General features: G+C 42.8%; 3 protein-coding genes and 1 pseudogene across 5 annotated transcripts; 2 read left to right on the top strand and 2 right to left on the bottom strand.

Moving 5' to 3' along the window:
• Positions 1-396: 396 nt before the first annotated feature.
• Positions 397-2,930, top strand: LOC133918124 (protein neprosin-like). The gene is made up of 7 exons (XM_062361867.1): positions 397-537; positions 620-706; positions 1,286-1,474; positions 1,568-1,717; positions 1,933-1,983; positions 2,086-2,229; positions 2,556-2,930. The coding sequence occupies exons 1-7, from the start codon at positions 397-399 to the stop codon at positions 2,928-2,930; spliced, it is 1,137 nt and encodes a 378-aa protein (XP_062217851.1).
• Positions 2,931-3,183: 253 nt separating this feature from the next.
• Positions 3,184-4,501, bottom strand: LOC133917756 (protein POLAR LOCALIZATION DURING ASYMMETRIC DIVISION AND REDISTRIBUTION-like; annotated as a pseudogene).
• Positions 4,502-6,849: 2,348 nt separating this feature from the next.
• Positions 6,850-16,234, bottom strand: LOC133919988 (ubiquitin carboxyl-terminal hydrolase 23-like). Of its 3 annotated transcripts, none has more exons than XM_062364595.1 (12): positions 15,779-16,234; positions 15,258-15,372; positions 11,501-11,611; positions 11,211-11,383; positions 10,790-11,116; positions 10,560-10,685; positions 9,161-9,877; positions 8,895-9,053; positions 8,676-8,771; positions 7,836-8,487; positions 7,618-7,711; positions 6,850-7,162 (listed from the first exon to the last, which is right to left on the bottom strand). In XM_062364595.1, exons 1-12 carry the CDS (start codon positions 16,025-16,027, stop codon positions 7,018-7,020), a joined length of 2,964 nt encoding a protein of 987 aa, XP_062220579.1. In that variant the 5' UTR covers positions 16,028-16,234; the 3' UTR covers positions 6,850-7,017. The 3 variants fall into 3 exon arrangements, with proteins under 3 accessions (XP_062220579.1, XP_062220580.1, XP_062220581.1); XM_062364596.1 differs by having other exon boundaries at positions 7,656-7,711; XM_062364597.1 differs by lacking the exon at positions 15,258-15,372 and having other exon boundaries at positions 15,779-15,918.
• LOC133919989 (uncharacterized) lies at positions 11,823-14,868 on the top strand. The gene is made up of 5 exons (XM_062364598.1): positions 11,823-11,923; positions 12,112-12,213; positions 12,346-12,811; positions 12,916-13,984; positions 14,089-14,868. Exons 2-5 carry the CDS (start codon positions 12,211-12,213, stop codon positions 14,669-14,671), a joined length of 2,121 nt encoding a protein of 706 aa, XP_062220582.1. The 5' UTR covers positions 11,823-11,923; positions 12,112-12,210; the 3' UTR covers positions 14,672-14,868.
• Positions 16,235-16,832: the final 598 nt, after the last annotated feature.

Genomic DNA, 16,832 nt, shown 5'->3' with positions numbered 1-16,832 from the left:
ATCTTAAAAAAAATACTTTCGTGATATCATAAATTTTATAAATAAATTTTAATAAAAAATATTGATCAAAGCTATGTATTGAAGACCGTATCTTATTTAAAATTATATGTATTTATGATCCAATGGAGTAATTAGCTGTAATCAAATGCACTTCATCTGTCATGCATCATGCATATAGTAGTAACTGTTTGTTCTTGCATTCAATGGCCGGACCTAAATATTTGACTACTTCTCATAGTGTGCACAATCTTTTTTCATATCATCAATGCCATATCTTGACAGACATGCAGTATTAAATTAAAAATAATTTCCTATATTATTAGAATGGCAGATCCTTTGTACCCTATAAAAGGGTCCATTTGTAGAGAACAAACTGAGCCTCTCAAATTTTCTACAATGGAAGGGAAACCAGCTATCGGTATTACTCTTTTCTTATCATATCTTGTTCTAGTAATCAACGGAGATCCAGCAGAGCCGAATCAAGATGAGAATATTGGTTCAATCCTCATCCACAGATATGTTAACAAGACCATTCAGGTAAGCGAATAAAAAAACCTTCTGCTTGTGCCTTTGGGATGATATTTGACGGTTGATTAACCAGCAAAGAAACATTACACAGGCAGAAGATGGTGATGTCTACGATTGCATTGATATAAATCGACAGCCAGCTTTGAATCATCCGTTGCTGAAAGGCCATATAATCCAGGTAAGCTTCTTTCCATATAGAAGGACTTCAAAAGCCACTAGAGGCGTCTCCAATTATCAATGTTAGCTATCTATAAAATATAACATCATATTTTTATCTGTATGGAGAGAATGAATAGAGAGAGAGAAAAAAAGCTAATTACTAACTAACGGTTAGTCTATAGACGCATGCAGATTTTATTATCATATTATGTATCCTATTACATATGGATTCTATTGGATTATATATGCATCACATGATGTAAAATACTGGAACTTTTTTCTATTGTCCATAAAATATATGGACCTTATTATGTATCCTATTACATGTGGACTCGCGTTAAATTAGAAGAACATGCTATAGTTGATCTATTGAAGATGTTGTCTGTTATGATAACCATAGATGATATGAATAAATCTTATAGCTAGTACATAATTATATTGTTGGAGATGCTCTATGACTAGGGATCGATGCTTACTTTGTTCTTTATCATCTAAAAAGGAAAGTTGAGTCAATTTGCCTTAAAAAACTTTGATATATACTTCCTTTGCAATTTCTTTGATCCTACTCATCTATAATTATCATTTATTTGTTAAACAGATGAAACCAAGCTCATATCCATCGGGTCTTGATATTCAGTCTGAATTACCACCTAACATATCGCAAGCACAACTGCCAAATATCGAGTGCCCAGGAGGAACAATTCCGATATTGCGCAAAATCAAGGTTCACAAGGAGGTCACCATGCCTTTACTAAACATTGGTACAATGGATGATAAACAAGGAGAGGTATGTAGAATTTCCTAAACATTTTGTAGCGTCATCAGATATATATCGAACTCCGTATATATTTCAGTGTGGCATGTTCTTTTTCACTTGTAGAAAGCAGCAATCAGATATTGGGATGATAATCATGGAACACGTGCTGCGATAAATATTTTCGAGCCACTTATGACAAGAACAAATGGTGATCTTAGTGCGTCATGGGCACAAATTAATAATGGTCTAGAAGCAATAGGCGCTGGTTCAATGGTGAGTATAACCAAACCATCATATAGCTATCCTTATTTCAGCACATGAATCATGAAAAAGAAATTCAGGGGAAATACTATCTTATCGCAACATGTTTTGTCGTTTTAGTCTCGCGGTGATTAATGTGCATATTTTTTCTGCATAACATCCAAAACTTGAAATTAGAATTACACATATACTAATAACCATCGGTTTTTCATCACAATATTTTTCAGATATGGCCAAGCTACAGTGGAGACAACTTTGCCAGGCTACATGTTCACTGGGTAATTAATGAATATATATGGACTTTTGGATATACTAAAAGAAACTGCCTTTACTATAGAAAACCATTCGAATGATGTCCTTGGCATGGATTTTGGTGACAGGTGGATAGTGCAAACAAGCCATGCTACGATCTCGATTGTCCTGGCTTTGTGCAAGTTGACCCGAATGCTGGCATAGGAGGAAGAATGCAATCAGTTTCTACCTATAATGGACCACAATATCAATACGATGTTATATTTTTTCAGGTAATTTTATTTCCTATATATGTTTCAATATTTGCATTAAATATACACACACACAGAAAATAAGAAAACTAGCTTATAATTAAAGTATATGCTATTTTTTAGATGTAAATACTATTTTTAAAGATGTATATATTTTTCTGAACACTCATTAAGAGGGAATATGTACACCCGTGAGTAAAAAATATTTCGTGTGTGTATATATATATAGTTTTTTATACATTGGTGATTGATTATCTCATGTAGTGAGCCTCTTAAGTCCACGATCCACATGAAAGATTTACTCCGTACTAACCTCTCATGTCATCTTCATTTCTGTTAGGATCCAGGACTGGTGGTTTGCAGTAGGTGACAAGAACGTTCCCGTTGGATACCGTCCGATTGGGTACTGGCCAAGCTCACTCTTCAGTGCCATGAAGGACAAGGCTCACTTCTGCTTCTGGGGTGGGCTGGTCCGCGGCCCGACGGCGTCCACGGACCCGCCGCTGATGGGGAGCGGCCATTTCGCGGCGGAAGGGTTCGGGAAGGCGGCGTTCGTGAGGGATATCAAGGTCGTGGACGGGAGCAACAAGTTTGTCAACCCGAACGCCGGCAAGGCCCGTCCGGGCAGCTCGAGACAGCAATGCTACACAGTCGACGGCTTCGGCGTCAACGACGGCGGTATGCATACGTTTTACGGCGGGCCGGGGCATTGCCGCGATTGAATCGAATGGATGATCTTTTTGTGAAATAAAAATGATTAATCGCGTAGTAAAGCCGGTATTGATCTCGTACGTGATCATCTGATCAGCTTCTGCATGATCAAAGTGAGCTTTTTTCCCCTCCCGAATTGAATTTCCGAAATGTGTTGTGAATTACAAGTACAAGCGATGCGAAACCGTGAGATCGGTGAGTTGAGGGCTGCAAAACTAGCTGTCGATCCGTGGGCGGCGGTGGCCGGTTGCTTTGCTTGTTCGTCTACCTGAGCCGCGACTCGTCCGTGAAGCGGGTGGCGGGCTTGGCGGTGTCGCGCGCCACCGGCACGCCTCGCGCTCCGTCTCCCGCAGCTTCCTCCGCACGCGCTCCAGCGCCGACTCCAGTTCCGCGATCCGTGCCTCGTGCCGCGACTGCAGCAGCTCGTGCAGCCTCCTCTCCTCTCCAGCTCGCGGGCCGACACGCCGCCGTGAGGTGGGTTCTTCTCGTCCCCCCCCCCCCCCGCCTCCTCCTCCTCCTCCTCCTCTTTGTCGTTGTCTTGGCCCTCGTCGCCGTCTTGGTCTGTAGCTCTGTGTCGTTGACACCGTCGTTGTCGGAGTCGGAGCAGATCGCCGAGTGGCTCCCCGACGTGGCATGGCACTGCTCTTGGCCTCCGTCTGCGACGATAGATCAGGATTGAGCACATCGTTATGAAATTGGCCTGAAACACCCTTGTCCCTGCACAGTACCTCGACTTGATGATCCCGTCGAGGAGTCACGTTCTCCTCATCGTTCGAGGCCAGCCGTAAGCGCGACAGTTCCGCCTCGAGCTCCGCTTCCACCTGATCCATTGCATCGTGCCCTGCATTTTCGCTTCCCCCGCGGCTCTCCGGGGCGGATGTGCACGAACCATCGGACTGGGACAAGGCACCCTCCTCGTCGCCGGCGGAGACGATGGGCTCCTTGACGACACTGGCGCTGTCGGTGCGATTGTCGGACGCGCTGGGGCGGCCACTTCAGCTCCGCACGTCCGCCCTGACGTCCATCAGCAGCCGCTCCATCTGGGCGCGCAGCTCGGCCATCCTGCTCAGCTCCGCCGCGCTCTTGGAGAGCAGCAGCACCAGGCTCGCCGGCAGCGTGCCATCCACCCCCGCCGCCTTCTTCCCTGTATGTCATAAACGCCACCGCTTGATCATGCAACGCTGACGACACCAATGGGCAATGCCAGCACCGATCTCCAATTCACAATGGACACACGCACGTACCAAGAGGACCCCGAGGGGACTCGCGAATCTCCGCTTGGCTGCCCACCACCTTCGGCGCGGCCGCCTCCCTCGCCTCCTCCTTTGCGGCTGCGGCGTCCTCCTTGGCCGCCGCGCCGCTGGAGCAGTAGCGGGGGAGGCACAGGCGGCAGCCGAACCCGCCGCCGCGGCCCCTGTGGATGCGCGACAGCAGCGAGCGCAGCGATGAGCACTCGCGGGCGGTGGCGGAGGCATTGGCCTTGGCAGCTGAGGAGGGCTCCGACGGTGGGAGGCGACGAGGCCGAGAGGCGTGGTGGCAGCGGCAGCGGCAACGTCGGCGCCTTGTTCGCCTCCACTGCCATTGCTGATGGCTCAGTTTAGTTGTAGGGGATTCGACGAAGAATTTTGGAGGAATAATTCGATGGATTTGTGATTCGGGCGAGACGTGTATACTTATAGGGGGCGGCAATCATGGGGAGGAGAGGAGTTTAAAACGCGGGAGTTGAGGCTCCGTATGTGAATGGCCTTGAATTCAAACTGTCTGAGAGTCATTTGCGGCTTTAGAGGAGTGTTTATGGTAAAAAAAAAGGTTTTTTAACTAGAGCAGTACAAGTACTTAGGTAAAGGACAATGTGTTTATTTAAGTACTATTATTTATATTAGTGTTAATAAGATAATTAATCATATTTAAATAATTATAGTCTTTGTTTGTATTAAAAATTATAATTTTTATGTAAATATTTAACACTCTATTTTTTTAAATTTCTACTCATAAGCATTTAGTATTATTTATGGCGCAATGGATGGGTAGGTTCCTCTTTAAATTTGTTAACTAACCCGCTCGTTGTCGCACCTAGGTTCTTCGAATTTCCAATCCTATTGGCTCCGATCATCTGATCGGCGTCGAGAGTGTAGGTGGGGATGACGGTAGTTGGGTGACCGGTGATGCGTGCTCTGTGTATTCTTAAAGAAATGGGAGGAGTAGGTTTTCGGGATCTTTATAGTGTTTAATTTAGCTATGCTGAAAAAACAATGCTGGCACATTATCACAAATCTAGAATTAGTATGTGCTAGAATCCTCAAAGCTAAATATTTTCCTAATACTGATTTTATGCATGCGCAGAAGAAAGAAGGGTCATCTTTTACATAGCAAAGCATTTTGGCAGGAAGAAATATCCTGAAACATGGGACAATATGGAGGATAGCCAATAACAATCAGGTCAACATTTGAAACAACGCATGGATTCCATCAAGTACAAATGGAAAAGTATTAACCCTAAGAGGAGGTATGTTATTAAGTGAAGTCTTCGAGCTGATCAACTCAATTAATGGAAATTGGGATAAGGAGTTAATTTGGGTCACTTTTTTTCCCGATTAATACTAATAAAATTCTTAACATCCTTCTCCCACAAATAGAAATGGAAGATACCATTGCTTGGAGATACGAAAAGAACGGAGATTAGCCTACCATGCTAAATGGAATGCATAACTACTGGAAAGGAAGCAGGTAGATAGGCACCAAGAAAGCAGCTCTAAAATAAAGATTTTTATACGGAGAATATTAAAAAAAACAATGTGCCAATATATGCAACCTTGATAGAAGGCATATTATGGTAAGTACTACATGTGCAATATGTTTCAAATTTCTGAAAGATTCAAGACATGGTATTTTTGAATGTGAAAGAGCCACACGTGTGTGGAAAGCACTGAGCTTGGACAATGAAATAAAAGAAGCGCTTAATGCAACAACTTCTGGTGCAAAAGTGATAGAATATATCTTGCATATGCCGAATAAGAATTCCCCTATACTTGGGCAACTTAACTTCCCTAGCACTGTAGCGGTAGACTACTGATATATTTGGTGGGTAAGAAATAAGTTGAGAAGAGGAGAGCGGGTAGGCACTCCATCACAAACTACACAGGTGATACGTGTCTTCCTTAAATCTTATATTCGAGCAATGGAGAGTACTAATTTTAACACGAAGGAGCAGGCACTGGAAATTTGGATGAGATCACTAGAAGGCTTTGTAAAACCGAATACTTATGAGTCCTTTCATGAAGAATCTGGGTGTGGAGGCATTGGTGCAATAATCCGAGATGAAATGGGTGGTTTCTTAGCTAATGCTTGCTGGCAGGTTGTCTATGCAATAGACCCTTTTGCAGTAGAATTAGAGTCAATATGTAATAGCCTTTTGCTTGCTAATCATATTAGCTGTAACAAAATCATAATAGAGACAGATGCTCTACAAGTTTATGAAGCAATTTAACTCAAGCAGTTCAAGAGCCCTCGATGCTAGGCTCCAGACTTGATCTTTCTCCAAGTCGATCATCAAACATTATCCAAGGGAGGCAAATGGTGTAGGGTATAACTTGGCAAAAGGGTTGTAATATTAAAGGATCCTCCAGATTTCATCCTATGTAATCTTGTGGATGATGTAACTTTGTAAATAAATAAAATTATGGATCACCTTTGTTTTTTTTTTTAAAAACATCATGTATTCCTAACTCATTTACAAACTCCAGCTAACCCCGTCGATCCCAGTGAGGGCTCTTTCAAATTTCCAATTCCTTTGGCTCGATTCATATGTGCCAGTGAATGCAATGGACCTGATCACTAGAATGCTAAATTATTTGTCTGGTAATGCACCGAGGTGAAATACCGGGTAACACAGTTATAGTCGTATTACACGACGTCAAAACGACAGAAGAGTTTTCACTTCATTTCTCCGTTAATCAATTGACAACAAATACAAATAATTAAGGTCCAGTGAAGTGAACTGTCCAAACTCACAGAGGTGATAGATAGCACACACCCCAAAAAAAGAGAGGAAAATTGATTTCAAAACTGAAGGATACAACACTCTGCTTCTCCAGCGTGTCATATCCTGAGAGGCTGATTCCCAGATCTGGCCTGGTCAGCTTTCCGTGATCTGATGTTTGCCGTCTCTTGGAAAGGTTTCGGCCCACTGAAGTCTTCTATCCATTTCTTGACCTTCTTCCTCCTTCCACGGTCGTACTCGTCCCTGGCAACAAGGTGACATGATCCTTCTACTGTTCTGTTCTTTGGAAAAGTTGTATAATCTAAAATCTACAACAAACTCTGAAGTTGCAATCTGAAAACATTCAAGCCTCAAAGAATGACAACTATAATGGAATGAGCCAGTCATGGGGGAAAACACATGAATATCGAAAATAATATGGGGGTAATTATCATCATGGTCTCATGGACCCGAGCCACATTGAAAAGCAGAATCCTGCTATGTCAGCATATTCTGGATGGTTTTTAAAACCTACTAAAACTCCAGACTCCAGCTGGTGGCTGAGATAAAACCATCCAGAGTTAGTCTGATTTCTATTCAGAACACCCAGAGAGAGGTCTCACCAATGTAAGAATGAGGCAAGGGAACTCAGACATCCTTGCGTCAACATCAGGATGGAATGAATTACATACTTAAAGTACTAGTACATATAAACTTACGGTTCATCTAAAACATAACCAATGCTCGTGGAACTCGGATATTGCAGCTCTGTTGCCATGGTATTTGGCATGCCATTATCATCCCATCGTGGAACTGCAAGAAGAGAACGGTAAGATGTACTGTTGATGGTAGAATAAGGAAAATGAAGAAAATATATGGTTTACACATTTCTGTGAGGCTGCACATATGCATGCAAGAGTCAGGAAAGAGTTCTAACCAGTGATTTCTCTTAAACCCCTCGTCAGGAGATTAAAATGCCAGGAGCCTTTCTCATTTGTATATGCACATTTTCCTGAGCCAGGATTTGCCACAGAGCTTGGGCACGAGCTTGCTAGCTCAGCACTAGCAAGTGTTTCATCCTTGCTGTCTTTCTTGTCCATGGTAAGCTCAGAAGCACTGGAGTCTCCAAGATTTTGTTTCTTGTTAAAAATCTGGACACCATCTTCAGAACTTGCAGTATTGCGTGAGCGCTTCCATCTATGAGATTTACAGCCCCCAGTAAGAACAGTTTCTGATGTTGATGTCTGCTGATCATTGGCAATGCTTTCAATGTCCATAGAAGATCCAGACCGCCTTTTAGTTTTCTTGTGTTTCCTTTTCTTGTGCGGTTTAAGTGAAGTGAACAGCAGTCGTTTGGACCCAAAAAACAAGTTGACAACTGGATATTTCACATGCTTCTTTGATTTGATTTCCATTTTTCTATGTAAACTGCCATCGCATGGGCCTTTATCTAACACCTGCACAGAGTCTTCAGAGCAAATCGCTTGTGCACAATCTTCAGAGCAAACCACATGTGCAGAGCCTTCAGAACAGATTTTCTTCTCAGAGTCGACCAGTCCAATGTCCAGTGAATTATTCAGCACAGAGGTCTGCAGAAGACATAATCAACAAATCAAACCACATAACAATATGAATGAAAAACTCTCTTTCTTAAACATGCAATAGAGTAGCAGTGAACACATGCCATATGTTACATGGTTTAATGGAATGCATGTAATGCGCACTGTTGTATGTCAAACAGCCAAAATGAAAACTAAGAGAAGCAATGGTTCAGTACCTGCTCCTCAGCCTCAGCCATATGGTCAGTGTCCATCACAGAGAGCTCCTTCACCAAAGCCTTTCCATCCTCCAGTGTATTGTTCAGCACAGAAGCCTGCAGAAGCAAAATATAAAAATGAATTTTTGTGTTTAGCAAATTGAGTTAGATGTTCATGCATCAAACATGGGACCGTAGCATGTGCAAGGAAAAAGAGCATGGTTGGGGCTTGTTAGATACCTGCTCCTCTGCATTTACTTTATCATCAATGTTTTTCGCAGAAAGTTCCTTCACCACAACTAGCCCATCATGTTGCTTAACAGGCTCTGTCTCTTTAGCTTCATTGTCACTGGTTAAATCTTCATTGCTGGATATTGTTCCATTAGAAACAGCAGTATCCTACCATGTTGGCAAGAGAAAGCAATAGAGTAAACATCAAGTAATGAAAACTCAAAAGTATGCAAAAGAGCCAAAAAGGAAAACAATGGCAAACATCACAGGGCTACCTCAGTTGGGATGACTTCGGCAATAGTTGTTGTATCAATATCAGGAGTTGGTTTGCAAAATGGATCTGTTCGAGGTTCATTCACCTGCTCATTTGCCCCCAATAACCCATCAGCACCATTGCATATTGGAAAAGCAGCAGCAGGGATGTCTTTGCCTGAATCAGTGAGTGCACCATCAGGTTCTAGTTGTAGTTCCTGCAATGGTTTCTCACATGCCTTCTGATCGCAGCTTGCATCATAAATACAAACATCAGGCTGTCCTGGAGACGTTGTCTCCCTTTGACTATCAGGAATTATTTGCTCTGTTTTGGTGGACAAGGTAGCAGCACTATCTGGATGTGTGCATAGGACTTTCTGTACTGAAGCTGGCTCATTGTTTTGGGATGTTGAAGCTTTAATAGGTTCAGTGTTGCTATGCTCACTTGAACACTGTTCTTGTGAAACAACGCAAATACTGCTGGGCAGGCCATTATCTGGGTTCTGCTTCTGCAACTTCGTATCTCCATTGGTAATTGAGGAAACATTCAATGCTGTTTCTGCCAAACCATTTCGAATCGCGCCATTCAAACATGCGATCTTCTCAGATATCATTTTCTTTTCTGACAATCTGGCGGCACCATTATCTTTATGAATCATCGAACTCCTTACTCTGTCACGCACATAAAATAACATGTATGCTTTCTGCCTCAGTACATCTACCTCATGGACTTGGCGAACCTGGAGGTATCCACAAATAATCAGCAGAAGGGACAAAAAGCTTCGAGTAAAGAATTTCAAATAAAGTATGCCCCTGATGTACATAAGAAGGTACTGAGTTAACTTAAGCACACTGGCAATTAACATGTGGAACAACCACTGTGCTAACTGGAGCAAAAATCTCACCCACACACTCCCCTTTTTGGTCATACAGCCTTCCAAAGCCAACCACCCACAACCCCAACCCCTTCAAATAGCAGACCCTTACACAAAATAGTACATCATGAAATAAATGCCAAGTTATGAACAAATGAGCTCCCTGACATGTGTATGGTAAAACACACAAGACAAATAGATTAAGCAATGAGGCAAAACCATTGACACATATGCAGCATGGAACTACTATTTGGATACGAGAAAAATATAATAAGGCAAATTCTAGTGGGCAGGGGACCCTAACTGTTGCAAAGAACACCACTGAAGTTTAAAAATTCCCTGTGACGTATTTTGGCTTTTTCTTTACCGGACAGGACAAAATATAATTGATGGATGTATGCAGAGGACGAATAAATGCAAGAGATTTTGAAAGAAAAGAAAACAAAGATGCACGAGGTGCCGCTTGTTAAAATACAGTATAAAAGGCCCAAAGCAAGGATCAACAGTAAGTCAAAGTATAAATCAATAGCAGGATCAAAATTGCAACCTGGTTATCATCAAGATTGTGCCATATCCCAATGGATGTCCGAACAAAGCAATAATAATGACCAGATTGTGTATTCCAACCAGCATGAACCAAAACACCATAAAGGCTATATTTCAAGTCCATACCCTACACACACAAACATAATGGGTGTGAACAATAAAGAAAACACACTAAAACGAATACAAAACTATAATATGAAAAGCTAGTAATTTCAGAAACTAGTTACTCACTTCTGAATTGCTGACAAATGGCTTCAAGTTTAATGTTGTTTGAAAATCCACCATTTTGTCAATCTTTTTAAGAGGGTTGAAAGGATTAAAGCGCTTCAGATGAATAGTCAGCACAGAAGGAGCCTTATCGATAGTAAACCTTTTCTTGGCCACAACTTTCTGCTTGCAGTGCTGACAGTTGTAGTGCTTTTCCCCATCATCTAATAGCTCCTCCTTGGTAAAATTTTGAAGTGCTTTCATCAATGTGGCAGCATTGCCAATTTCAAGACTGATATCAAGGAAAGGATCAAATTTGTTGGAACAGTGTGAGCACCTTGTACATCTCACCTGTAATACGTATATATACAACCAGAAAGTGATAAATATTAGCTTCCTTCGATATTATCCGTACCAAGGTAATTGAGCAATTGACACAATATACCTGACTTCTTAAGCAGCCACCAAATATTCTGTGAACTAGACTCTTCTCATAAGCGCTTGGAGACTCACTTGGTATACCAGAAGGCAAACAGCATTTGTGCATTGACTCAAGCAAGTTAACCATTAGCTCATGTGCATCTTCCTGCCTAGAATTCCGAAAACTACGAGAAATGCCTGCCTTGTAGTTAAGGATTGCACTATCAATGTTTGAATGAATGTAGACAGGTTTACATATTCTCAATTCAAATGAATAGGAATTGGTTAATTAGGCTATAGCACGTGAAAGGATACATCTTAAGTTCTTGACAAACAGCATCGGTGTCAAAATCTTCCCAGTTGACTGTAGAGCACACTTAACATGGTTCTGAAGAGCGCATAATGCACAGAATCCAGCAGTCCGACCTTAAAAAAAAATATAAAGTGGATTAGATGTAATCACAAAAACAATACTTGCCACCTAAAAAAGGCCTAGCGCTTGCCAAAAGAAAAAAAAATGGTCTGTACTGCTCTGATAAATAAGGTGGCAGTACAAAACAAATGTTATTTTGATCATCAACAGGTCATGAGATATAGGGCCAGTTTGGATTGAAGCCTGAGGGTTATTTGCCTCACCAGGAGCTGCAACCAAAGTATCACCGATACGTCACGGAGGCCGCCGTACCCGTATCTGATACGGCGGGATACGGCGATACGGCGCGATACGGCGCGATACAGGTATCGGAAAGTATCAGCAAATTGCTATTTAAAAACAAATTTAATAATTCGTGATACGTTTGTGATACGGCGCGATACTTCCAGCCGATACGTTTGGCTAGACAGCTCATTTCAAAGCCCAATACATCGGCCCATTGCTCTTCCAACCCTAAAACACCTCACCAGCTCTGTTTCTCTCTCTCCTGCAGCGCTGGGAGCACGCACGCCGCCGGGAGTGAGCGCGGCGGCCTGGAGCCGAAGCCGCCACAGCACGAATCCGTCAACACGTGAGATCCAAATCGCTGGCCATGGTGAGTTCCTTGCCTTCTCATTCCTCTAGATCCTCTCCTTCTTGGTGGAAGTAAACAGGTCAGAAGTCACTGTTCGTCAATCTCCAGTGGACAAGACCCTAAGTCTTTTTCATGTTTTGCTTTTCGTTGTAGATGGAAAGTGAAAGCTCAGCATCCCCTAGTGCGCAAGCTGATGCTAGTAACAGTAATGTTGTTGATGAAGAAAGATTGCGCAAAACTCCTTTGTGGAGGCATGTTAAAGTGCTTCAGAAGAATGGTGCTTCCGGTGGTAATGCAAGATCTGAATGCCTATATTGTGGTCACATTATCCCTGGGAGTTATTCTAGAGTGAGAGCACATCTATTCAAGGTGCCGAACCAAGGCACATCAATATGTTCTGTTGCGACACCAGAGATGGTTGAGCAATTTCGTAGGGAAGAAGGTGCAGCTAAAGCAACGACTGAAGCGAGCACACAGAGGAGTGCTCCCATGCCGGTGCAGCTCCCATTGTCGACGAAGACATCCAAGAAGAAGAAGCAAACATGTATTCTGGAAAGTTTCCACCTTGAACTTCGACAAATGGCTGATGCTATTATTGCAAGAATGTTCTACACTGGAGGTTCGCCGCTCTACTGTTTTTTCTCACTCTCAAGTCTCAAGTTCCAATTCTAATTACAGTTTGATTATTAGCTGCTAACATGGTTCGTCTCTTTGGATTTGTAGGTATTCCTTTCAACATGGCGAGAAACCCAAACTATCGAGCTGCATTCAATTTTGTTGCAACCCAAGACATGGGTGGGTATGTGCCTCCAGGAATCAACAAGCTGAGGACAACTCTTCTGCAGCAAGAGAAGGCCAATGTGGATAGGCTGCTTGAACCCATCAAGAGCACATGGTCCTCAAAAGGGGTGAGTATTGCAGCTGATGGCTGGACTGATTCACAGAGGCGGCCCCTGATAAACTTCTTAGCTATAACAGAGAGTGGTCCGATGTTCTTGAAATGCGAAAACACTGAAGGAAAGGTGAAGACCAAGGAGTACATTGCTGGTCTATTGATTGAGATCATTGAAAAGGTTGGATCAAAGAATGTGATCCAGGTGATCACAGACAATGCTGCAAATTGCAAGGGTGCTGGTTTGATTATTGAAGCGAAGTACAATAACATCTTCTGGACTCCCTGTGTTGTTCACACCCTGAACTTGGCATTGAAGAACATATGTGCTCCAAAGAGCGGTGAAGATCCGGAACTTCAATGGATAAGTGATGTTGCAGCTGATGCTGTCCAGATTAAGAATTTTATCATGAATCATGGCATGAGATTGTCAATGTTCAATTCATTTAGTAAGATTAAGTTCCTTGCTATAGCTGACACAAGATTTGCATCTGTCATTGTCATGTTGAAGAGGTTTCTTCTTCTCAAGGATTCACTAGTGCAAATGGTAATCAGTGACAGGTGGACTGCATATAGGGAAGATGATCAAGATAAGGCTGGTTTTGTGAGAGGGAAGTTACTTGATGAAACTTGGTGGGATAATGTGAAATACATCATTGCTTTCACTGAGCCCATTTACTCAATGCTGCGGGCAGCTGACACTGACAAGCCGTGTCTCCACTTGATATATGAGATGTGGGACAGCATGATAGAGAAGGTGAAAGTTTTTATTTACCGGAAAGAAGGAAAGGGTTTATATGAAGAATCTGCCTTCTATGAAAATGTCAATCGCATATTACAGGATCGGTGGCTCAAAAGCAATACTCCTCTCCATTGTTTGGCACACTCCCTTAATCCAAGGTACAGACTAAATCTGTTTTCTTGGCTTCTATTTCTTGAACTCTTCTTTTTACCTTGCTATTTAATTCTTTCTTCTTTTACTGGTTGGTTATTTGTAATTATAGGTACTATACTGATCAGTGGCTTGCTGAAGATCCTAACCGTGAAGCCCCCCATACGGATCCTGAAATTTCAGAAGAGATGAACAAGTGCTTTAGAAAGTTTTTTCCCATTGCAGAGGACCTGAGAAAAATTAAGCAACAATTTGCTGATTATTCTCAAAAAAGAGGCATCTTTGGTGTTCCTGATTCAATCGAGGACAGAGCCCATTTTGATCCACAACAATGGTGGGGCACTTATGGTTCTAGAACTCCAGAGCTGAAAGCATTAGCTTTTAAGCTGCTTGGACAGCCATCCTCTTCTTCTTGCTGTGAAAGAAATTGGAGCACCTACAATTTTATCCATAGCCTGAGAAGAAATAGGCTCACTCCTGAACGTGCTGAGGATTTAGTGTTCGTGCATAACAATTTGCGTCTTCTTTCAAGGAGCTCTGATGAGTATATAACTGGGCCATCCCAAATGTGGGACGTTGGGGGAGATGGCTTCGAGACATTTGATGGTGTCGGTATTCTTCAAGCTGCCAATCTCAGTTTGGATGAGCCTGAATTTGAGGTGATGATAACTGAAGATGAAGGATCTTCAGTGTGAAGAGGTGGTCTTCATGGAACAGCCCCCATATTTAGCTCTTGTGGAGCAATTATATTTGGCTTTTGTACCTTGTATCCTTATGTAATGTGATGCACTAACGTTGTAATTTTTTAGCCTTTGAACTTTGAACTATTTTATTATGTTATGTTGCTGCATGTCGACACCTGCAGTTTTATATCAATCTTATTCTCGCAGAATTCAATTATTTACATTTTCGCAAAAAAATAAATATATATTTATATATACTCGCCGTATCGGCGTATCCTTATTTTTGGGCGATCGCCGTATCGCCGTATCGCCGTACCCGTATCCGTATCGACGTATCGCGTATCGGTGAAACTTAGGCTGCAACATAACAAGCACCTAAACTAATGCACATATGTGCCCAAAAACTAATGAAAGAGAAGGTTTTCTATTGAAAGCCACCGCACCATCAGGTTCTGTGCTCCATGAAACATTTTATCCGAAAATACAGAATGCTCAAGGGCAATAACAAAGGCTGTTTCACTGCTTGGACTTCTGCGGGCAACACCATCCATACCATGCAGAGTGTCTATTCGCTGGTTGCAAGTGGCAGCAAACTTACATGAAGACTTGTGCTTGCCGCTCTGCAGGTAGGCCACGAATGGCTCGGTATATGTCAAGCATTGCAGAACCGAATTGAGGTAGCACGTGTTACCAAGGTTGTGCAAGCCAGCCCCCTGCATTGCATACACCAGCCCACCTCAGTGAATTCACTTGCATGTTTCAGGTGAATCGAATGGGCGTAGTCCCCACGTAAAAGGTAGCAGAGATGACAAATTAGAACCGAATTTCAAATGCAAAGGTTTCAAATTTTTGGCATAAGCGGCTCCAAAACTGAATAATATGGTAACAAAAAAAAAAGTTCAAAATCTAATAATAAAATGAAGAGAAACTAGAGCACAAATGGAAAAAAGTCATTCCCGAAGCAAAATCCATGAGGTTGCAGCTTTTTTAACAACAAAAACAAAACCTTCGGATGAAATGAGGATTCATTAATCATCTAAAACCCTCCAAACTGCATCTTCACTAGCGAACGCAAACTAACTACAAAATCACAATAAAAATCACGAATTGCACACTCACAATTCTCCGCAGGTAGATCCTCGCAGCGCTGAGCTCCGGATCGAACCCACTCCCGCCGCTACTCTCCCCCTTCTCGAACGTCCTGCCCTCGCCCTCACTCCGCGCCGCCACGCGCTTATCAGCGTCCGCGAGGAGCCTCTCCATCCGAAACCCTCCCGGCACAGCCACAGCCGCCGCCGCACGGGGCTTCGTGGCGGCGTGGAACTCTATCCTCCGGTGCATCAGGCCCTTCGCCGCCGCCTCCCCCATTCTCTAGGGTCTCGCGCAGGAGCAGATCGGGTGGTTAGGAGCAGATATTTTCTCCATTTTGGAGTAATTATGGGATTAAAAGCTGCGGCTTCGATCGATTTGGGGACTGGTTGATTGATTGGGGAGTGGGGATGGCCCGATTTGGGGGCGCGAGACGGCGAGAGGAAGAGGACGAGGGGAGAGTGGGGTTTATAGTCGAGGTGCCCTTGGAAAATGGACGGCTGGGATTAGGCGAATGGGGGTTACGGGCCGATCTGAGGCGTTGGTTGTGGGGCCGGTGTGGTTTTGGAAGCTAGGTACTGCAGCGGCGGCGGAATAGAGGTGTGGAATCGAAGCCGAAGGCGGCGGTTTTTCAGTTTGGACCTTAAGATATCCGGATATTGTGCCAGCGACCTTGTATGTAGCAGAATTTTTGAAGTTTGGTTATTCTAGCTTAGAAATTTTCGAAGTTAGAGTTACAGATAATTTGAGATCTTTAGTTGAGATTTTTTCTTCTTATTTTTAATTAAAAATAAATATTTAAATTATTTTATTTTATCCTATAAATTTTAAATTCTGCATAGATCTTAGAGCTAGAATTCTGTCAACCATTATCTAAAATTCTTGCAAATTGCATGTGAATGTCAGTATGTGAAACCTTACTTCCATGCACTGTGGCACACGATCAAGGACTGTCAGCTCATCAAGATATCCAGGAGTTGGAAGAATGTTCTGTCTTGTTAAAACAGGAGTGTGCACACACATGCCATGGAGACCAGACTGAAGAACCACCCTCTGGTTTTGGAGCTAGAGTGAAAAGTGCAAA

The sequence above is a fragment of the Phragmites australis genome, chromosome 5, assembly GCF_958298935.1.
Source record: "Phragmites australis chromosome 5, lpPhrAust1.1, whole genome shotgun sequence".
In the NCBI taxonomy this organism is placed as follows: Eukaryota; Viridiplantae; Streptophyta; class Magnoliopsida; order Poales; family Poaceae; genus Phragmites; species Phragmites australis.
The sequence above is the reverse complement of the archived record's forward strand: the minus strand, read 5'-3'. Positions and strand labels throughout refer to the sequence as shown.

Excerpts from the sequence above, each read along its gene's own strand:
- LOC133919988 (XM_062364595.1), bottom strand. The coding sequence starts at position 16,027 with ATGGGGGAGGCGGCGGCGAAGGGCCTGATGCACCGGAGGATAGAGTTC. Across the intron at positions 11,384-11,500 it reads GTTTGTCAAGAACTTAAGAT|GCATTTCTCGTAGTTTTCGG; the intron begins GTATCCTTTCAC and ends ACTACAAGGCAG. Across the intron at positions 9,054-9,160 it reads CCGAAGTCATCCCAACTGAG|GATACTGCTGTTTCTAATGG; the intron begins GTAGCCCTGTGA and ends CCAACATGGTAG.
- LOC133918124 (XM_062361867.1), top strand. The coding sequence starts at position 397 with ATGGAAGGGAAACCAGCTATCGGTATTACTCTTTTCTTATCATATCTT. Across the intron at positions 538-619 it reads ATGTTAACAAGACCATTCAG|GCAGAAGATGGTGATGTCTA; the intron begins GTAAGCGAATAA and ends AACATTACACAG. Across the intron at positions 1,984-2,085 it reads CCAGGCTACATGTTCACTGG|GTGGATAGTGCAAACAAGCC; the intron begins GTAATTAATGAA and ends TTTTGGTGACAG.
- LOC133919989 (XM_062364598.1), top strand. Across the intron at positions 12,812-12,915 it reads AAGAATGTTCTACACTGGAG|GTATTCCTTTCAACATGGCG; the intron begins GTTCGCCGCTCT and ends TTGGATTTGTAG. Across the intron at positions 13,985-14,088 it reads GCACACTCCCTTAATCCAAG|GTACTATACTGATCAGTGGC; the intron begins GTACAGACTAAA and ends TTGTAATTATAG.